The 17,095-nt window shown below is 44.1% G+C and overlaps 2 protein-coding genes across 2 annotated transcripts; both read right to left on the reverse strand.

Moving 5' to 3' along the window:
• Positions 1-5,576: 5,576 nt before the first annotated feature.
• LOC136480555 (aspartic proteinase nepenthesin-1-like) lies at positions 5,577-6,932 on the reverse strand. The gene has a single exon (XM_066478065.1). The coding sequence runs from the start codon at positions 6,930-6,932 to the stop codon at positions 5,577-5,579; it is 1,356 nt and encodes a 451-aa protein (XP_066334162.1).
• Positions 6,933-8,244: 1,312 nt separating this feature from the next.
• LOC136480556 (uncharacterized) lies at positions 8,245-8,901 on the reverse strand. The gene has a single exon (XM_066478066.1). The coding sequence runs from the start codon at positions 8,899-8,901 to the stop codon at positions 8,245-8,247; it is 657 nt and encodes a 218-aa protein (XP_066334163.1).
• Positions 8,902-17,095: the final 8,194 nt, after the last annotated feature.

Here is a 17,095-nt window from a genome sequence, read left to right on the forward strand (position 1 = left end):
TGTAGGGAGTAGTGGTACCAAACATGCATTTTGAAGTATTTCTTTGTAGCTCGGTCATATGTCCATACCCCTTCCTCCCAAGCATGGACTAATTCATCAATCACAGGCTCCATGAACACACCCATATTATTTCCTGGGTGTCTAAGAATTATCAACGACAAGAATACGTTCTGTCGTTGAAAGCATACGCCGGGGGGGGGGGGGGTGAGATTGAGTGGGATAACAAACATGGGCCAACATGTGTATGGGGCAGCCATCATTCCATAAGGATTGAACCCATCTGTTGCCAGCGTAACATGTACATTACGAGCCTCTTTAGCTTTCTCATGATGAATGCCATCAAAGTGGGTCCATGCTTCACCATCGGATGCATGTACCATCCTGTTAGGATTGTATCGTTTGCCATTTTTGTGCCATGTCATCTGTTTCGTGGATTCCTCGGTTATGTATAGCCGTTGGATCCTCGGTATGAACAGAAGGTGCCATAGGATTGTCACAGGAATGTCAAGCTGCCTCTTCCGGCCATCACCAGAATCTACCTCCAGGAACCTAGAGGATTTACACTTTGGACAGTACTTTGCTTCCACGTATTCTTTCCTAAATAGGACGCACCCCTTCAGGCAAGCATGTATCTGCTCATACGACATCTTAAGTGCACGAAGGAGTTTCTGTGACTCGTGCATGCTCTTTGGCAGAAGGTGACCCTCCAAAAGCAGGCTGCTAATAACTGTCAACATACCATCGAAGGCATCTCGACTCAGGCTATACTAGGACTTTAACGCCATTATGTGTCCAATGGCATCCAGTTGAGAAACCTTTGTCTAGCCATGAAGGGGTTTCTGTGCCACGGCAAACATGTCATAGAACACCTTTGCGGTTGCCTCTGGCTCCTCCTCCGTACGTCCTTCAGCGAACTATGCCTCATGATAGTCATTTAACATTCTGCTACCCCGCATTAGCATCATAATCCTTGACGCGTGGTCTCACCACCTCCTCTCTCATATGATGGGCTTCACCATGGTAGACCCACCTTGTATAGTCTGCCGTAAATCCATTCTTCCAAAGATGTTCCCCCATGACCTTCTTCATTTGTCTTTTCCTGTTTGCACATTTGCTATAGGGACAGCAAATTTTACTCACTCCTTTAGCAGCCATGCCAAATGCCCATTCCAAGAAAGCATCGGTCTTGTTGATCCATTCATTGGTGACCTAACCCTGACTTGCGCGGCCCGTGTACATCCACTCACGGTCCTCCATCCTCTAACATATATAGTGGCGAGTAATATAAACATCAATTGCATCTACACGATGTTCCTACTATCTAATAGGTGAGGATAGGTCCTAATCTCATGCGAGGATGCATAGGTGGGGTTAGTTTCCATGCTCTACTCCTATCCGAGACAGAATTTCGGCAGCACCTCCCCGCTGTTCTCCAAATACACGTCCTGAAAGGGAGAGTGTGTATCCAGAGAATAACAGGGAGATGATGCTGAAACACTGTCTTAGATCAGAGCAGACCATGGAAACTAACCCCACCTATGCATCCGCGGGCTATCCAAAAAACGTGGACAATTTGAAATAGATACGGTTTTAGATATGGAAATATCTGCATATTTCGAACCGTATCTCTTTCGAACGGGAGACGCCTAACTGGGTTATGTGATCTACAACCATGATATGGAAAGAGGGGTTATACCTAGGGTGGCGGTGGAGTCAGGCTAGCGGGGCCATGGCAGGTCGGTGTAGTGGTGAGGCGACGCGATGCAAGTAGACCCGCAGCGGTGAGGAAGGCGATCGGGGTCGCCGAGGTACTCTGGCTCCGCTCTGATGGGCTCTGCTCTACCAAAAAAACATAAAACTATCAATATAAAATTTCGGCAGCACCTCCCCTACACGGTGAGGTTTCCAAAACCTGCAAGAGAACCAACATCATGATGGCCGACATGCACATATATATGAATGGCATGACGGCCGACATGCACAAGACTATATCCAACCACATATATATAACAATGTCACAACCTCTCCTACGACTACCACCACTGCTACTCTACCACTACTACTACTACCGTAACTACTAGTAATACTACGACGACGACGACGGTAGGGCATACCTAGTGGGCGTCGTAGGGTGGCGGTGGTGAAGGGGCTAGGGCGCCGGTGGACAAGGCGACGGCTGGGGAAGCACCGGGGACGACGTGGGTGCGGGCGGGGGCAGTGGCGACGCGGGTGCGGCCAGCGCTGGCGCGGGCGGGGCCAGCGGCGGGGCTGGCACCTCCTTCTTCTTCCTCCTTCCTCCTTCTTCCTCCACCTCCTTCTCTTCCTCCTTCTTCCTCCTCTCCTCTCCTCCTCCTCCTCTCTTTGTCCTCCTCCTCTGGCAGTGCGGGCACGGCCGCCGCTGGCGCGGGCGGGGGCGGCGGTAGGGCTGGCGCGGGCGGAGCGGGCGCGGGCCAGGGCGGCGGCGGCGTTGGCGCGGGCGTGCATGTGTGCGGAGTGCGGTGTGTGTGAGCCAGCTTTGCCGGGAGGTTAAATCCCCTCTTTGCCGAGTGCCCCCGATCTGGCACTCGGCAATGTTTTTTATTTTTTTTTTAATACTTTGCCGAGTGCCACCTGGCAGGCACTCGGCAAAGAGGGTTTTTAAAAAAAACTTAATTTTTTTAAATTCTTTACCGAATGCCACCCGGACTGGCACTCGGCAAAGAGGGGTTTTTATTTTTTTTAAAATTCTTTGTCGAGTACCACCCGGACTGGCACTCAGCAAAGAGGGGTTTTTTCAATTTTTTTTAAAAAAATTCTTTGCCGAGTTCCATAGGTCCTAACACACAGCAAAGAGGCTCCTTTGCCGAGTGTCTTCTCCTGACACTCGACAAAGAGGCTCATTTGCCGAGTGTCAAAAAATGACACTCGGCGAACCATATTTTTTTAACTTTTGACCTCCAAAGTTTTTCTGCAGTCCTCAGACAATACCTGGTACTCCATGTTCCAATGTGGCACATTTCTCGAACTTTTTCTATATTTCTTTATTTTATTTCATTTAATTGAATTTTCTTGGATAATTCAAATTATAACCGCTAGTCATTCGAATAATGAAAAAATGAATGAAAAAATGATATTCATGTTATTTAGTATAATGTGAGGCCATATTCAGGAACATGCCACCAATTTTGAACATCTTGTTCACGAAACATGACCACGAACTTGCGGTCGACTTGTTTTTAAATTCTATAAAAAACAAACGAAGTTCGAAAATCATGAAACTTGTCAAGATGTCAACATATCATATGTGGAGTCTGTAATAAAAATTTGAGGAGGTTTCGCGCAAGTTGTCACGTACGATGCTTGCAAACCAAAGTCGGCCTCTTCACGAAATCAATTTCGTGAAGACTTGCAAACCGAAGTCGACATCGTACGTGACAACTTGCGCAAAACCTCCTCAACTTTTTATCACAGCCTCCACATATGATATCTTGACATCTTGACAAGTTTCATGATTTTCAGACTTCGTTTGCTTTTTATAGAATTTAAAAACAACTCAACCACAAGTTCGTGGTCATGTTTCGTGAACAAGATGTTCAAAATTGGTGGTCTGTTCCTAGATACGGCCTCACATTATACTAAATAACATGAATATCATTTTTTCATTATTCGAATGACTAGCTGTTATAATTTGAATTATCCAGGAAAATTCAATTAAATGAAATAAATTAAAGAAATATAGAAAAAGTCTGAGAAATGTGCCACATTGGAACATGGAGTACCAGATATTGTCTGAGGACTGCAGAAAAAGTTTGGAGGTCAAAAGTGAAAAAAAATATGGTTTGCCGAGTGTCGGGAGAAGACACTCGGCAAAGGATTAACGTTGGCTGTCGGCCGTTAACGGTGGCGGCCCTTTGCCGAGTGTTATTGTTTGACACTCGACAAACCTTGTCTTTGCCGAGTGTTATTCTTTGCCAAGTGTTTGGCACTTGGCAAACCACCTTTTTGCCGAGTGCTAGTTGTTTGCCGAGTGATTTCTCTTTGGCACTCGGCAAACAACATCTTTACAGAGTGCCCGATAAAAAGCACTCGGCAAAGTCTGGGACACTCGACAAAAAAGCCGTCTCCGGTAATGATAACTCCCGCCGAAGCCATCACGTGACACTTATGCATCACCAATGAGCAGATCACCACCACCAAGCATATCTGAGCTTTTCCTCAAAAAAAGCATATCTGAGCTCAGGAACTTTGGATCAGACTACCCCATGACTGGCTCCACCTCCATCTGACACATATGGCTGGGCAGGGCGGTCAATCTAGCGGTGGACACACATCAGATCCTACACCAACTGATCACGAAATGCATCAAATCAGAGTTGCCCTAGCACCGCCTCCCCAAAATACATCGATGTTGCACGGCATGGGAGACATAAAGACGCTATAGCTTCCTTTGAAGAGTTAACACCATATGCCCGCACGAGGAATACATGAATCACTTGCACCTCTTATTTGCCGTTCCCGTGATGCCCCCAGGCAGATCTGCACGTAAACCACCACAAATACTGGAAGCACTGGATTTAAGCATGTTGGTGCTGAATCCGGCTGCCGCCCGCATAGGCCGGCCTGGGAGCCGCTGCCACCGAAGACTACAAGAACGGGGATGAATTCTCTAGAGACATCAAGAAAGAGAAAGCCCCATGACAAAGTAGATATAGCCACACCGCCGCCATCCTAGCTTTCGCACGATGCTCTGGCAGTGACGCGGCCAGGATGATGTGTGGCGGGGCTAGGTATTGGGTTGCACCCCTGTTGCCCTGTGTGTGAGGAGCACCTCGGGGGCGGGAAGCCCAAAGGTTATGATCTTCTCATATAGACAACTGTTAAAAATATATTGCAGGTCAGTGTACGTATGAACATAACATTTGAAATTAGAAATATTAAATGCAGCTTTATATCCAGATTGCAACTCTAGACCGGGAGACTCCATTTTCACCTAGTAGGGTGATACTGTACAATTCGTTTTTGCCATTTTATTTTTCTATATAATCGTTTTTAGTGCCTGAATATATATGCAGATATATTTAGCGGCAAGGAGGAAACGCTGAGATAACTAACTTGTATAGGGATCTTTTTAGATCTTGGTGCCATTCTATACAACATGTATAGCTCATTTTTCAGTGTGTGACCTTTGCCTAACCAAGAGAAAACTGAACACTGCATGGTCAAGGAATCATGTAAGATCTAGATGCCAAGCCATTGCCATAGTAAACATATATGCCCATCCTCACTGCAAGAAGTTATATATCCTACTACTACGACTCCATCTCCAAATTTGGTTCTTGATATGATTTTCTATCCTCTCGTCCCACAGCAATGCGCTGACTATCATTTACTTTCTTCGTTCTAAATTGTACTCCCTCCATTCCAAATTATCAGATGTTTTGTGCTTTTCTAGATACATTTCTTGTATCATATAGAAATGGTGTATATCTAATTGCACAACAAAAGCAATTTATTTTAAAAAAGCCAAAACGACTTATAGTGTATATCTAGATGCATAACAAAAGCTATGCATGTACAAAAGATAGTGTCACATAATTTCAGAGCTTACTACAGTCGGTGGGCACGAATGACAACTGCCCTACGGTGATGTCAAACAGCATCTGTATATTCTGCTGCTGGAAATTGCCCAGAACGGAAGAAGAAGCCGACGAGGACCCTGCAATGCTCAAGCAGAACGACGACGATTCCGGGTCAAAGTACATGTAGTTGTCCCTATGCAGCCTCATATCTGCACCTCCGGCGAAGTGCAGCACCATGTTCGGCATGGCCGGGAGCTCCGGTTCACCGGCCGGAGCCGGAAAGCATGGGCTGTCCAGGCTGGAGGCGTTCACCACCGGCTGGCCGAGAACGCCGGCCACGTGGTCGACCACCACCCTGAAACCAGGTTCCACGAGTTTCGTGAAGATGGTGCCGGAATCCACGATCATGCCCCTGGAGCCGTCGGCGCGCAGGTCGAAGGTGCCGTTCGGGATCGGCAAGCGTGCGTCGCCGAACGATATGCCCTCGAGGGAGACGTAGTACCTCGACGGGCTGAACGGGCTCTGCAGGAGCGGCGTCGACTTCACGGCGGCGCTGCCAATGGGTGTCAGCTCGGCAAGGGAGCCGAACAACACTGGGCTGCCTAGACTGGTGTTGAAGAAGTCGGTGAGGCAGTAGGAGAACTTGCCGACCCCAAGCTGCGCCACCAGGGACAGGCTCCCGCGGCCCAGGCCGACGGTGCCGGTGGAGTTGTACGAGAGGCCGCCATTGTCGATGCCACAACCAAACGCGATGCCGCCAACGGAGACTCCAGGCGCACCAGGGCTAGAGCCGAACGTGAGCGTCTCCGTGCCCAGGACACCGGCGGAGTATGCGCCGTCGCCGTAGGCGTATCGGTACCTGCAGGGTGAGCTAGCCGTGCAGTTGCGGCTCCAGATGGGCAGGCACGTGGCGCTGGAGCACGGCACGGCGGAGAAGCTTGACGAGGCGGCGGTGTCGTAGATGGCCGTGTCCTGCGGGAAGCAGAGCTTGCACGGCTTGCACTGCGTCCAGGTGAGATCGCTGCCGGTGTCGGCCAGGGCGACGAACGGCACCGGCGGCGTCCCGATGGCGAGCTCCATGAGGTACTCGGCCTGGCCGGAGCGGAGCCTGGCGGGGCCAGCGTTCGAGCTGGTAGACATTGTGGAATAACGCGGTAGCATCGTGGACGCTCGGTGCCGGCTTCTGTGTGCAGCTCGGCTCATGAGTTCTGCCTTGGTGATGACGCCATGGGAGTCAATATGGGAGAGCGTGGAGCGGTAGCCGGACGGTGGTGACGCCGCCGAACAGCACAGTGAGGCTAGTAATATTAAGAGTAATGTTAGGACTTGCATTGCACCCTTGGATCTGAGCCTGAGCACGGATAACCAATGCATAGCCTGAGTAAATTTCTAATTAAGAGCTGCTGCATGAGCTTGAATAGTCATGTTCAAACTTGCAAAACTATTTATAGTTGAAGATCTAGCGGCTAAATTACTTTGATATCTTCCACTTGGAAGACTCTGACAATGGCATGAACACATAGAATAAATGACAACAGTAAGTACTACTTGTAGATTGTCATCAGCTGCTTATGGAAAGCGATGTGCACAATATATATTTAGCTCTACCAAACACATTCTGTTATATGCATCGACCTTGAGCACATACAGACATTGACATATATGGTCATCAGGATCGTCATCATTCTGTTATATAATCATCGATCAGGATCGTCACCATATACAGAGAATGAGATAGAGACATTCTGACAATCGCAAGATAACACAAACTAAATGACAACAGGAACTACTGGGCCCTGAAAAAACTTGTCAGAATGCGATAGCACAAAATATTTAGAAATCTAATCAGACACATCACGTTATCAATCTTGAGCATATAGACGCAGATGTCTTCATCAGGAGCAGAAAAACCAATTCAGTGGAGTGGGCTACCCATTAGTAATGTAATGTAATTGGTTCTAAGTGCCCAACCCCAACTTCTTGGCGCTGCTCCAGCCTCTAAACCTTTGGTACCACCATTTGTTGTAGTTGTTGTAAGATACATGAAAGAATCTGGACGAAGACAAAATGAACTGTTCAGGAAGGTGCCTTGTTTTGAATTCTCCCTCCACTAGCGTACCTTTGCATAGCCCAAATTACATAGAACATACTCCAAGAGTCTCTTTACATCCTTCCATATTGATAGAAATAAAGATTCCGGTGGAAAAATTCACTGATATCTTTGACTAATATCCAAATATTGCCATCCACTATTCCTAGTTTCTTGATTCGAAAATATGGAGAGCAGAGTGATACTGTACAATTCGTTTTTGCCATTTTATTTTTCTATATAATCGTTTTTAGTGCCTGAATATATATGCAGATATATCTAGCAGCAAGGAGGAAAAGCTGAGATAACTAACTTGTAGGGATCTTTTTAGATCTTGGTGCCATTCTATACAACATGTATAGCTCAGTTTTCAGTGTGTGACCTTTTATCGGACACTCGGCAAACAATCTCTTTGCCGAGTGCCAAATTAAAAACACTCGGCAAACATTCTAACACTCGGCAATTATATTGAAAAACACTCGGCAAACTCCGGTACTCGGCAAATATGGGAAAAACACTCGGCAAATTATGGCACTCGGCAAACATCGCGCCACGTGTCTCTCCATGGAAAGAGAAAAAAAAATCTTTTGCCGAGTGTCAGATGTAGGACACTCGGCAAACACTGTTTTGTCGAGTGCCAGATCCAGGGCACTCGAAATAAACCCGGCCCGCCGCACACTTAACACGCACACACACCCCCTCCTTCCCTTCCCTCGCTCCCCGCTCCCCTCTCCGTGCCCGCCCTTCCCCTCTCCCAGCGGCCTCCGCGCCCCTCCCCTCCTCCTGCCGGCGCCACCCCCTCCTTCCCCGGTCGCCGCCCCCTCCCTTCCTCCCCTCCTCCCTCTCCGGCGCCGGCGTGGCCCCGCCCTCCCCTCTCTCTCCACCACGCCCCCTCCCCTCCCTCTCCTCCTCCCTCCCCAGCGCCAGCGCGGCCCCACCCTCCCCTCCCTCCCCTCCTCCCCTGCCTCCTCCCCAGATCCGCCCACCCGCGCCCTCTCTCCGGCGCCGCCGCGGCGCTCCCCTCCCTCCCGTCCTCTGGCGCGGCCCCGCCCTCCCCTCCCTCTCCGGATTCGGGCGCCGCCCCTCCCTGGATCCGGCCGCCGCCGCTCCACCTCTCTCTCTCGGTGGCGGTGTGGCGTCGGCGGGAGGCATGGTGGTGGTGGTGGTGGCGTGGTGTCGGCGGGAGGCGTGGTGGTGGCTCCCGATGTCCTCCACGCCGGGATCCCCGACCTCCGCTGTGGCCGTCGTCGGCATCAGGATCCAAACCCTCCGCCGCCGCGGCCGACGGTGTCCTCCGCATCAGGACCCCCGCCTCCACTGACACTGCCCTATCGCCTCCTCCCACCCAGGTATAATCTATGCACTTCCCCATAGGCCATAGCACGTCCATACACGCTGCTTGCGTTGTTGCCCATCTCTAACAAGATCGAATTCAGTCAGCTGCTGCCTCAACTATGGTAATGTCACTGTCTTCTGGAGGCAATTTGTTCTAGGGTTATGGATCTAGAGGATTCTTGTTCTAATTGGAATTAGAAACTCGTGTATCTAAAAAATGTTTGATTTCTGTTTAGTTAATTTCCTAGATCTTTAATCTGTATCCTTTTAATTGCTCAATGCTTCCTTATTTTAGGCAAATAGTTAATTGTAGTGAACATCAGACTGAGGTATACTACAATTATTATGAATTCTTTTTACTACTTAGTTATGATCCAATTTCTTTTAGGTTGTCATACCTGTTGGTTAAATTGATTGCAGCTAGCAGACGGAGTACCTAGTTTTCTGAAAAATTAATCGCTTGGAGTGGGGAGGATTACTAAAGTTGCTATCTTTAGTTAGGATTTTTGAGAAAAATATACATATGAGTGCCTCTAAATTATATAGTGTTAAAAAGCTGAAAACTGGTTCTTAGTTCATAGTTCAGTGACGGTTCAAACTGCAACAAAAGAATTTTAGAATTTATCCTGGTTAAGAACTTGCTTGATGTTCAGAGTTAAACATGAATGTACACTAGCTTTTGGTTGCCAATGTTCTTTTCATATAGTCGTATGGATTTGTTGCTTTAAATGTTGAAAGTGAAAAAATAGTGCTGCTTGATAGGTTGCATAATACATGTTCTTATGGAATGTTAATTATTTTTCTTTTACTGCTAAAAGCCGATCCAATTCTCTTTTTTTCCTGCTCAACCTAATAATGCCTCAGTTTCATATTGTTTTTTCTTGTTGAGAGCATTATGGGGAAGGGAAAAACAGAGAGTATTGTCACCGGACACCTTTGGGTGATAATCTGATATACAAAAGGTGGGGTCATTATTATCTGGTGTTATATGCAGAATATGAGATAGGACCCTACACAATTGTTATTTAGTATTGTGACACATTGCAAATTCATTATCAGTTTTTCTTAGAAACAATGCAAAGCATACTATGATACTAATACTAACATTTGAAAAGTCTGAGTTGGTGGTGCTTTATTTCTATAGTATTCATGCTTTGATTTAACATTATCAGTTTTTCATAGAATTCATGCTTCGACTTGACTTGATTTTTTTTTTCATTTCAGAACTAATATAGGTGGTATGGCAAATCAGTGTAGCAATAGTCTGTGATCATGTGTGTCACCAGTGAATCACGTCCTAGCACTACCAGAATCGAAGGCTTTGCCGATTGTCATATTCTTTGCCAAGTGGCCAGGTCACCTTGGGAAAAGTGGCGCCTTGTCACACCTAGCTCTCGCCTGGATTCCTACACTACTACAGGATGGCCTTGTTGTCCCGGTTACCGCGCCAGGACAACGATCCCAGGACTAAAGGTGGAACCTTCAGTCCCGGATCATCGAGCCGGGACTAAAGAGGGACCTTTAGTCCCGGTTGGTGTTACCAACCGGGACTAAAGGCCCTCCAGCCGAGGAAACGTGGCCGCACCCTTTAGTCCCGGTTGGTAACCCCAACCGGGACTAAAGGTTCCTTTTCTTTTTCTTTTTTTTTGTTTAATTTGTTTTCAGTTCAGTTACACATATTTGTTTAATATATAATATGTTTTTATGTACGTATTCTACACTGCTAATATAAATACACGCACGCATATAATTATATCTAATTCTCATCTCGAGCATTATTATATTCGAATAAAGTATGAAACTATATATATTATATATATATATGTATATATACAACACTTTCATAATCTTGTTCTCGAAAATAACGATATCAATAAACATTTAATTTACATCATTTATTCCTTAGGATCAAAGTAGAACTCGCCGTTGGGATTTAGCACTTTTTCTAGAAGAAATCCTGCTATTGACTCTTGAACTACTTTCAGATGATCTTTTTGCATGACCCTTTGTTTCAACCATTCAGTCTTGCATTTGAAATAAAAGGAAAAGTATTAATACATATATATATATTCATTTAAAAATAAATAAAAATTTGATATATACGTACTCTGAGGACATCTTCAGGAGTTCTTCTTATGTGTGTAGTGATAAATTCACAAACGTAGTATCCACACAAGTTATTACCCGGTTACTGCCGCAAACACCACTGTATGAGAAGAAGATTATTCTCATCATCTCACATGTAAATTGAAGTACGATATAGTAATTAAACACGTGGGGAAGTATATATAGTACAACTTACTGGTATTTCAACTACATTAAGTGGTGCCTTGCAATCCTTGCGGTGTTGCCGAATAAACTCTTTCCAAACCCTGTGTGACCAATAATGTACGATCGTTAATAAATTATGGCAAAGTCTATTCAATAATAGTTGTGCGCGAGAGATCGAAATTACCCCTAGATAATGTCTATCATATCTTGGTATAGTGCCCGCTCTTTTCTCAATGAGTCCAAGATTACTAACCGACTTGAGTTTAACTCAATGACAATGAGTATCCAGTGAAACCTGCATTGGTTTATACACACACGTACATGCATATAAGTTGTATTGATATTACATAAAATGTGTAGACTACATTATTATTAACACTTACTCAAAGTTGTACGGCAAAAGTATTGTTGTCTTGTTGTGCTCCTTCACGAAAAACCTCATGATATTCTTCTGTGCTTCAGATACCCACTGCTCCTTAGCAATAATATCGGTTTTGAATACAATATAAGGATCAATGAAGCCAACACTGGTGTCTTGTATTCTTTGGAGCTCTGACATCTGGAATCTATATATAAATATAAGTTACATGTGAGGATAATTATATACACATACACATGGAAGTGAGTTTATTAAATAAAAGTACGAATCACTTACAAACAAAAGGAGCTAATGATTGATTTGTCCAGAGCGTCCATGTGGTATAGTTGATGCAATTCTTCGAAACTAATATGTAAGATGTCATCGCCACGGAAGTAAAGATGGTCTCTAAATCTGACAAAGATCCACTCCTCACCCCTGCCACACGCCTGCATGTACCACTTGTTGAGCAAGTACATTTGCGTACCCAATTCATTCAGAGCCGCAGGGTTGTACAGACTTTTGCCAAATTTATAAGTCTTTCAGGTATCAACTTCTAGGTTCTGGATTGGAGCTTTGCCCATCAATTGATCCAAGGTTAAACCAGTATTTCAAAAAAAGCATTAAGGTCTTGAACCAACACTTCTCTAGAGTTGTCTGGTCGATAGACTTCTATGTTGAAACCATATTCATTAGCAACAACAAGATTTTGCATTGGTTGCTTCTGTTGTCTGAGCTGTGGGACATCCTTCCCTGATGCTATTTTCCTTTTCTTATCTGCATCATGTGACTTCATGAGGGAGCGGTCATAGTCTGATAGTGGCAGAGGCTTACGAACTTTAAGCATCTTTTTCTTGTGAGCTTCGACCTTCTGCCTCAGCAGATCTCGTGGTATGTAAAAGTACGGCTTCTCCTTAAGCTTCGCTTGTCTCTGCTTTTGGATATCTATAAAAAAATCTTTCACTTTTTTGTCTTCTTCAGCTGCTATTTGCTCATCAGTCTTTTCAGGAAGTATTTCTTGAGAAATAACTCTTTTTTCGGGGTCTTCTTTGCCACTGGGACCTTAGACGTCTCTATAGTGCGTCGCTGTGGAGGGGGTGGGGGCGGTGTTGGAGACCGGCATGGAGGCGATGAGGCCGGTGTTGGAGACCGGCGTGGAGGCATTGGAGATCGTTGTGGAGGCGGTCGGGCTAGTGTAGGAGTTGGAGATCGTTGTGGAGGCGATGGGGCCGGTGTAGGAGTTGGAGATCGCTGTGGGGATAAAGTCATCTCGCCCCTGCGACGCTGTGATGAGATGGGGAATGAATGAATTGGCTAGGCTGGGGGAGACCCTGCTACAAAAATAAGTTGTGAGTCAATTATTTTTGAAGCCAATATAAAATTAATGGAAAATAATATTTCATTCACTTTCATTCGTACCTAGGGTGAGGTAGGGTAAGCGGTGGCGTCCCGGGAATGATGATGAAGCGTTTGCGCCATTGAATAAATGTCTTCTCTGCTTCTCCTAGTGTCTTCTCCCCATCACCGCCTTCAATGTCAAGAGGAACATTGCTGTAACCTTTGAGCACTTTATCGACCGAGACGCTAGCATATCCAGGTTGAATAACTAACCCATTGATTCTTGGTGTCTTCGTTCGGTCTATTGGAGATACAACCCCGACAGCCACCATGATTGATGCATTATTACCATCTGGAATGTGCAGCTCACATGTTGTTAGAGGCTCGGTAATGTCATCAACAGGGAAGCGCAACCCAACATCATCTTGAATAACTGGCAGCTCCGTGGAAGCACAACTACTTTTCATCTGACCAACAGGGCTAATGGTGACTCCCAGCGTTGATTGCGATTGCATTTGACTCATTGCTAGGTGCACTTGCCTCTTGATCTCCTCCTACATTCTTACCTCAAGAGATTTTTCTTGTTCATGTGATTCGAGCAATGCTTGTCGTGACTCATTAACAAATTGCTACAATACACGGATTCAGTCTGCCTCCTCATCCTTCTTTCTCTGGCGGCTTCTGTAGGTATCCTTGTCTACAGGGAATGCTTGTAGCCACGGAACCGCCCCATAGCCTCTTGTTCGACCACCGTGTTCGGGATTCTCTAGGGCATATGTCAATTCATCCTTCTCTCTGTTGGGCTTGAAAACACCACTATCAGCTTCTTCCCTAGCACGATCTAGTCTCTGTGTTGCTCTCTCAATTTTTTGGCCGAAAATTAGCTTGCCAGTGTCTGGGTCTAGGCTTCCCCCATGAGCGTAGAACCAATTCTTCGCGCGCTGAGGCCAGTTATTCTCTATTGTTTCAGGTATGATTCCCTTGGCAGTAATCTCTGCTTCTAGGTTCTGCCACTTGGGAATAGCACTCCTATAACCACCTGATCCCATGCGATGATGGTATTGCTTCTGTCGGGCATTCTGCCGATTCCTCATCACACGTTCCTCACTCTCTTGAGATGTCTTGTATTGTACGAAGTCATCCCAATGGGACTCCAACTTGACAAATGCCTTAGCATTGAAATCCGGCGTTTCATTCTTCAAGATAAACTTTTTATACAATGTCTTCTTCCAACTCTGGAACAATGTTGCCATCTTCTTCATTGTCCAATCCCTCACTAGCTCCTTCAAAGCATCATCTGCTTGTAATGTGAAATGCTGAGTGATATCTCTCCAAGCTAGGTTCTTATCACGATCAGATACAAAACTAACATTAGGAGCGGATATCTTCTACTTCCATTCATGAGCACTAACTGGGATCCTATCCCTTACAATGAACCCACATTGATTGACATATGTCTGAGCATGTGGTCCCAATGGTTTGCTAGTGTCGGTGTCGAATTATGATATTATGAAACGGCCCTCTAATGGCTTTTTTGGCCCTCGGACTTTCCTACTCTTGCTGGTGGTTGATGTAGATCCAGAGACCAGCTACATGAGTAGAAACACAATGATTAACAACAAATATACGTACGCATGCATCTATAAGAGATGATAGATAATCGAATATACCTAGCCAGTATTTTCTTGGGCAGCAATTTGTTGATCTTCAACCACCGGGATATTCAGGATATCCTCATAATCAACAAAGTACTGACTCGTGTCATCTACACCCGCATTGGTGCCGGCGTTGATAATATCCGCCATTATGTCATCATTCAAGTTATCATCCAGAACAGCCATTTGTATCTTCAAGATAACACATAGATAGAATTACTATAGCACATAACATAAGTACATGTGATAACATATATAGAATTACTAAATCCAATTAAATATAATAACACATAATATTTCATAAGGATAAACAATAATAAGGTATAGGATTTGGAATCAAATCAAAAACACTTTCGATCCAAAAACATGAAAATAAGTACATGTATATATACACATAGAATGATACAATTTTCTCTCTCTCTCAACACATAGAAATAAGTGCATATGTATATATCTCTAGATATGCATGTGATAACACATAGAATGTCTCTCTAGATACAATTTTCTCTCTCTCTCAACACATGGAAATAAGTACATATGTATACATATAGAATCTCTCTCTAGATATGCATGTGATATAGATAGAATTACTAATAAAATATCTAAGTGATATATAGATAGAATTACTAAAATAAAATATGCATGTGATATAGAGATAGAATTACTAATAAAATATGCATGTGTCAATTACTAAAACAAAATTAAATCTAACACATATATAGAGAGAGATAGAATAATAATTACTAAATATATCAAAAACTATAATAAAAACTATCTAAAAAACTATCTAAATAAAGTACTAATTAAATTTTAATACATTTAAATCTAATTAACATATATCAAAAACTATCTAAAAAACTAACTAAAAATAAGAATAAACTACTAATTAAATTTTAATACATTTTAATCTAACATATATATCAAAAACTATATAAAAACTATCTATATAAACTATCTAAAAAACTAGCTGGGGCGGATGGCAGGCCGGGCAGGGCGTGCTGGCCAGCCATGGGGCCAAGCTGAGCACCTCGCGCGAGGCGTACGACTCAGAGACGGCGAGATCGTGCGGCCGGGCGAGATGACAACGGCATGGCGCGGTAGACAAGAGCTCGACGACCGCCGGGCGGGGCTCGACGACGAGGCCGGGCGGGAAGCGATGCGGGCGGATTGGCGCGGCCGGGCAGGGGTAGACGACGACGGCGGCGCGGCAGAGACGAGCTCAACACGGCCGGGCACGGCAGAGACGAGATCGACGTGTAGATTGAAAAGTAGAAGATGAACAGGCAGGAACCGTTCGATATATATATGCCGGGACCCTTTAGTCCCGGCTGGTAACACCAACCGGGACTAAAGCGCTTTTAGTCCTGGCTTGGCTTACCAGCCGGGACTAAAGGAGCTTTAGTCCCGGTTGGTGTTAACAGCCGGGACTAAAGGTATTTTTGGGCGGGCAACTCCGCCCACCCTTTAGTCCCGGTTCCTGGCCTGGGCCAGGACTGAAGGCCTGAAAATTTTGGCAGCCCGCTAGAGTAATTGGAAAGGCCTGGGATTTTGATTTTGTTCCCCTTGTTTAATACTAGGTTAATCAATTAATTCTATAGCAACTTCAATACTTTGCAATATTTATTTTAAAAAATACTATTGATTAACTAATTATTTATTGTAAATAGGAAAATTTTGTAACCTAAAGTTTTTAATTTCTTTTATGAATATAGAATATAAATGTTACTAATACTAAGTATTTTGTTAATTCAAAAATATATTTGTAACTTAAAATTAATAAAACTAATATTATTCGATAAGAAATTTATTATCACATTATTGTAACGTCAATGTTTCAATTTTTTCTCAGTTTTTGACCAAAATGACAGGAAATTTTTGTTGAACCTATAAAAATAAAGAAAATATAGTATTTTTGTTCTACAATTTTTTCAAATAAAAAACGGCCTATATAAGGATTGTAGATCTTGATGAGCTGAACAAACTTGGTATTCAAAACTTTTCAATTTGAGACAATCTAGGGTTCCGAAAACTAGTTTGTAGGCGTTAAATTTAAAAATCATAAATTTGAACCATCTAAACTTTCTCAAATGGAAAGTTTACCAAAACAACAATTGTATATCTTGATGAGCTGAACAAACATGGTATTCAAAACTTTTCAATTTGAGACAATCTAGGGTTTCGAAAACTAGTTTGTAGGCGTCAAAATTTAAAAATCACAAATTTGAACCATCCAAACTATCTCAAATGGAAAGTTGACCAAAATAATAATTGTATATCTTGATGATTTTAACAAACTTTGTATTCAACACTTTTCAATTTGAAGTGATTTAGAGTTCATAATACTAGAGTCAAAGTATTGTTTTTTCATTTGACCAAATTTGACTTGGTCAAACTTGCTCAAATGAGACACTAAATGACCTCAGATGAAAAAACTCTAAATACCAAGTTTGATCATCTCAGCAAGATGTACAATTGTTACCGAGTTCATTTT

Source organism: Miscanthus floridulus, chromosome 9, assembly GCF_019320115.1.
Source record: "Miscanthus floridulus cultivar M001 chromosome 9, ASM1932011v1, whole genome shotgun sequence".
In the NCBI taxonomy this organism is placed as follows: Eukaryota; Viridiplantae; Streptophyta; class Magnoliopsida; order Poales; family Poaceae; genus Miscanthus; species Miscanthus floridulus.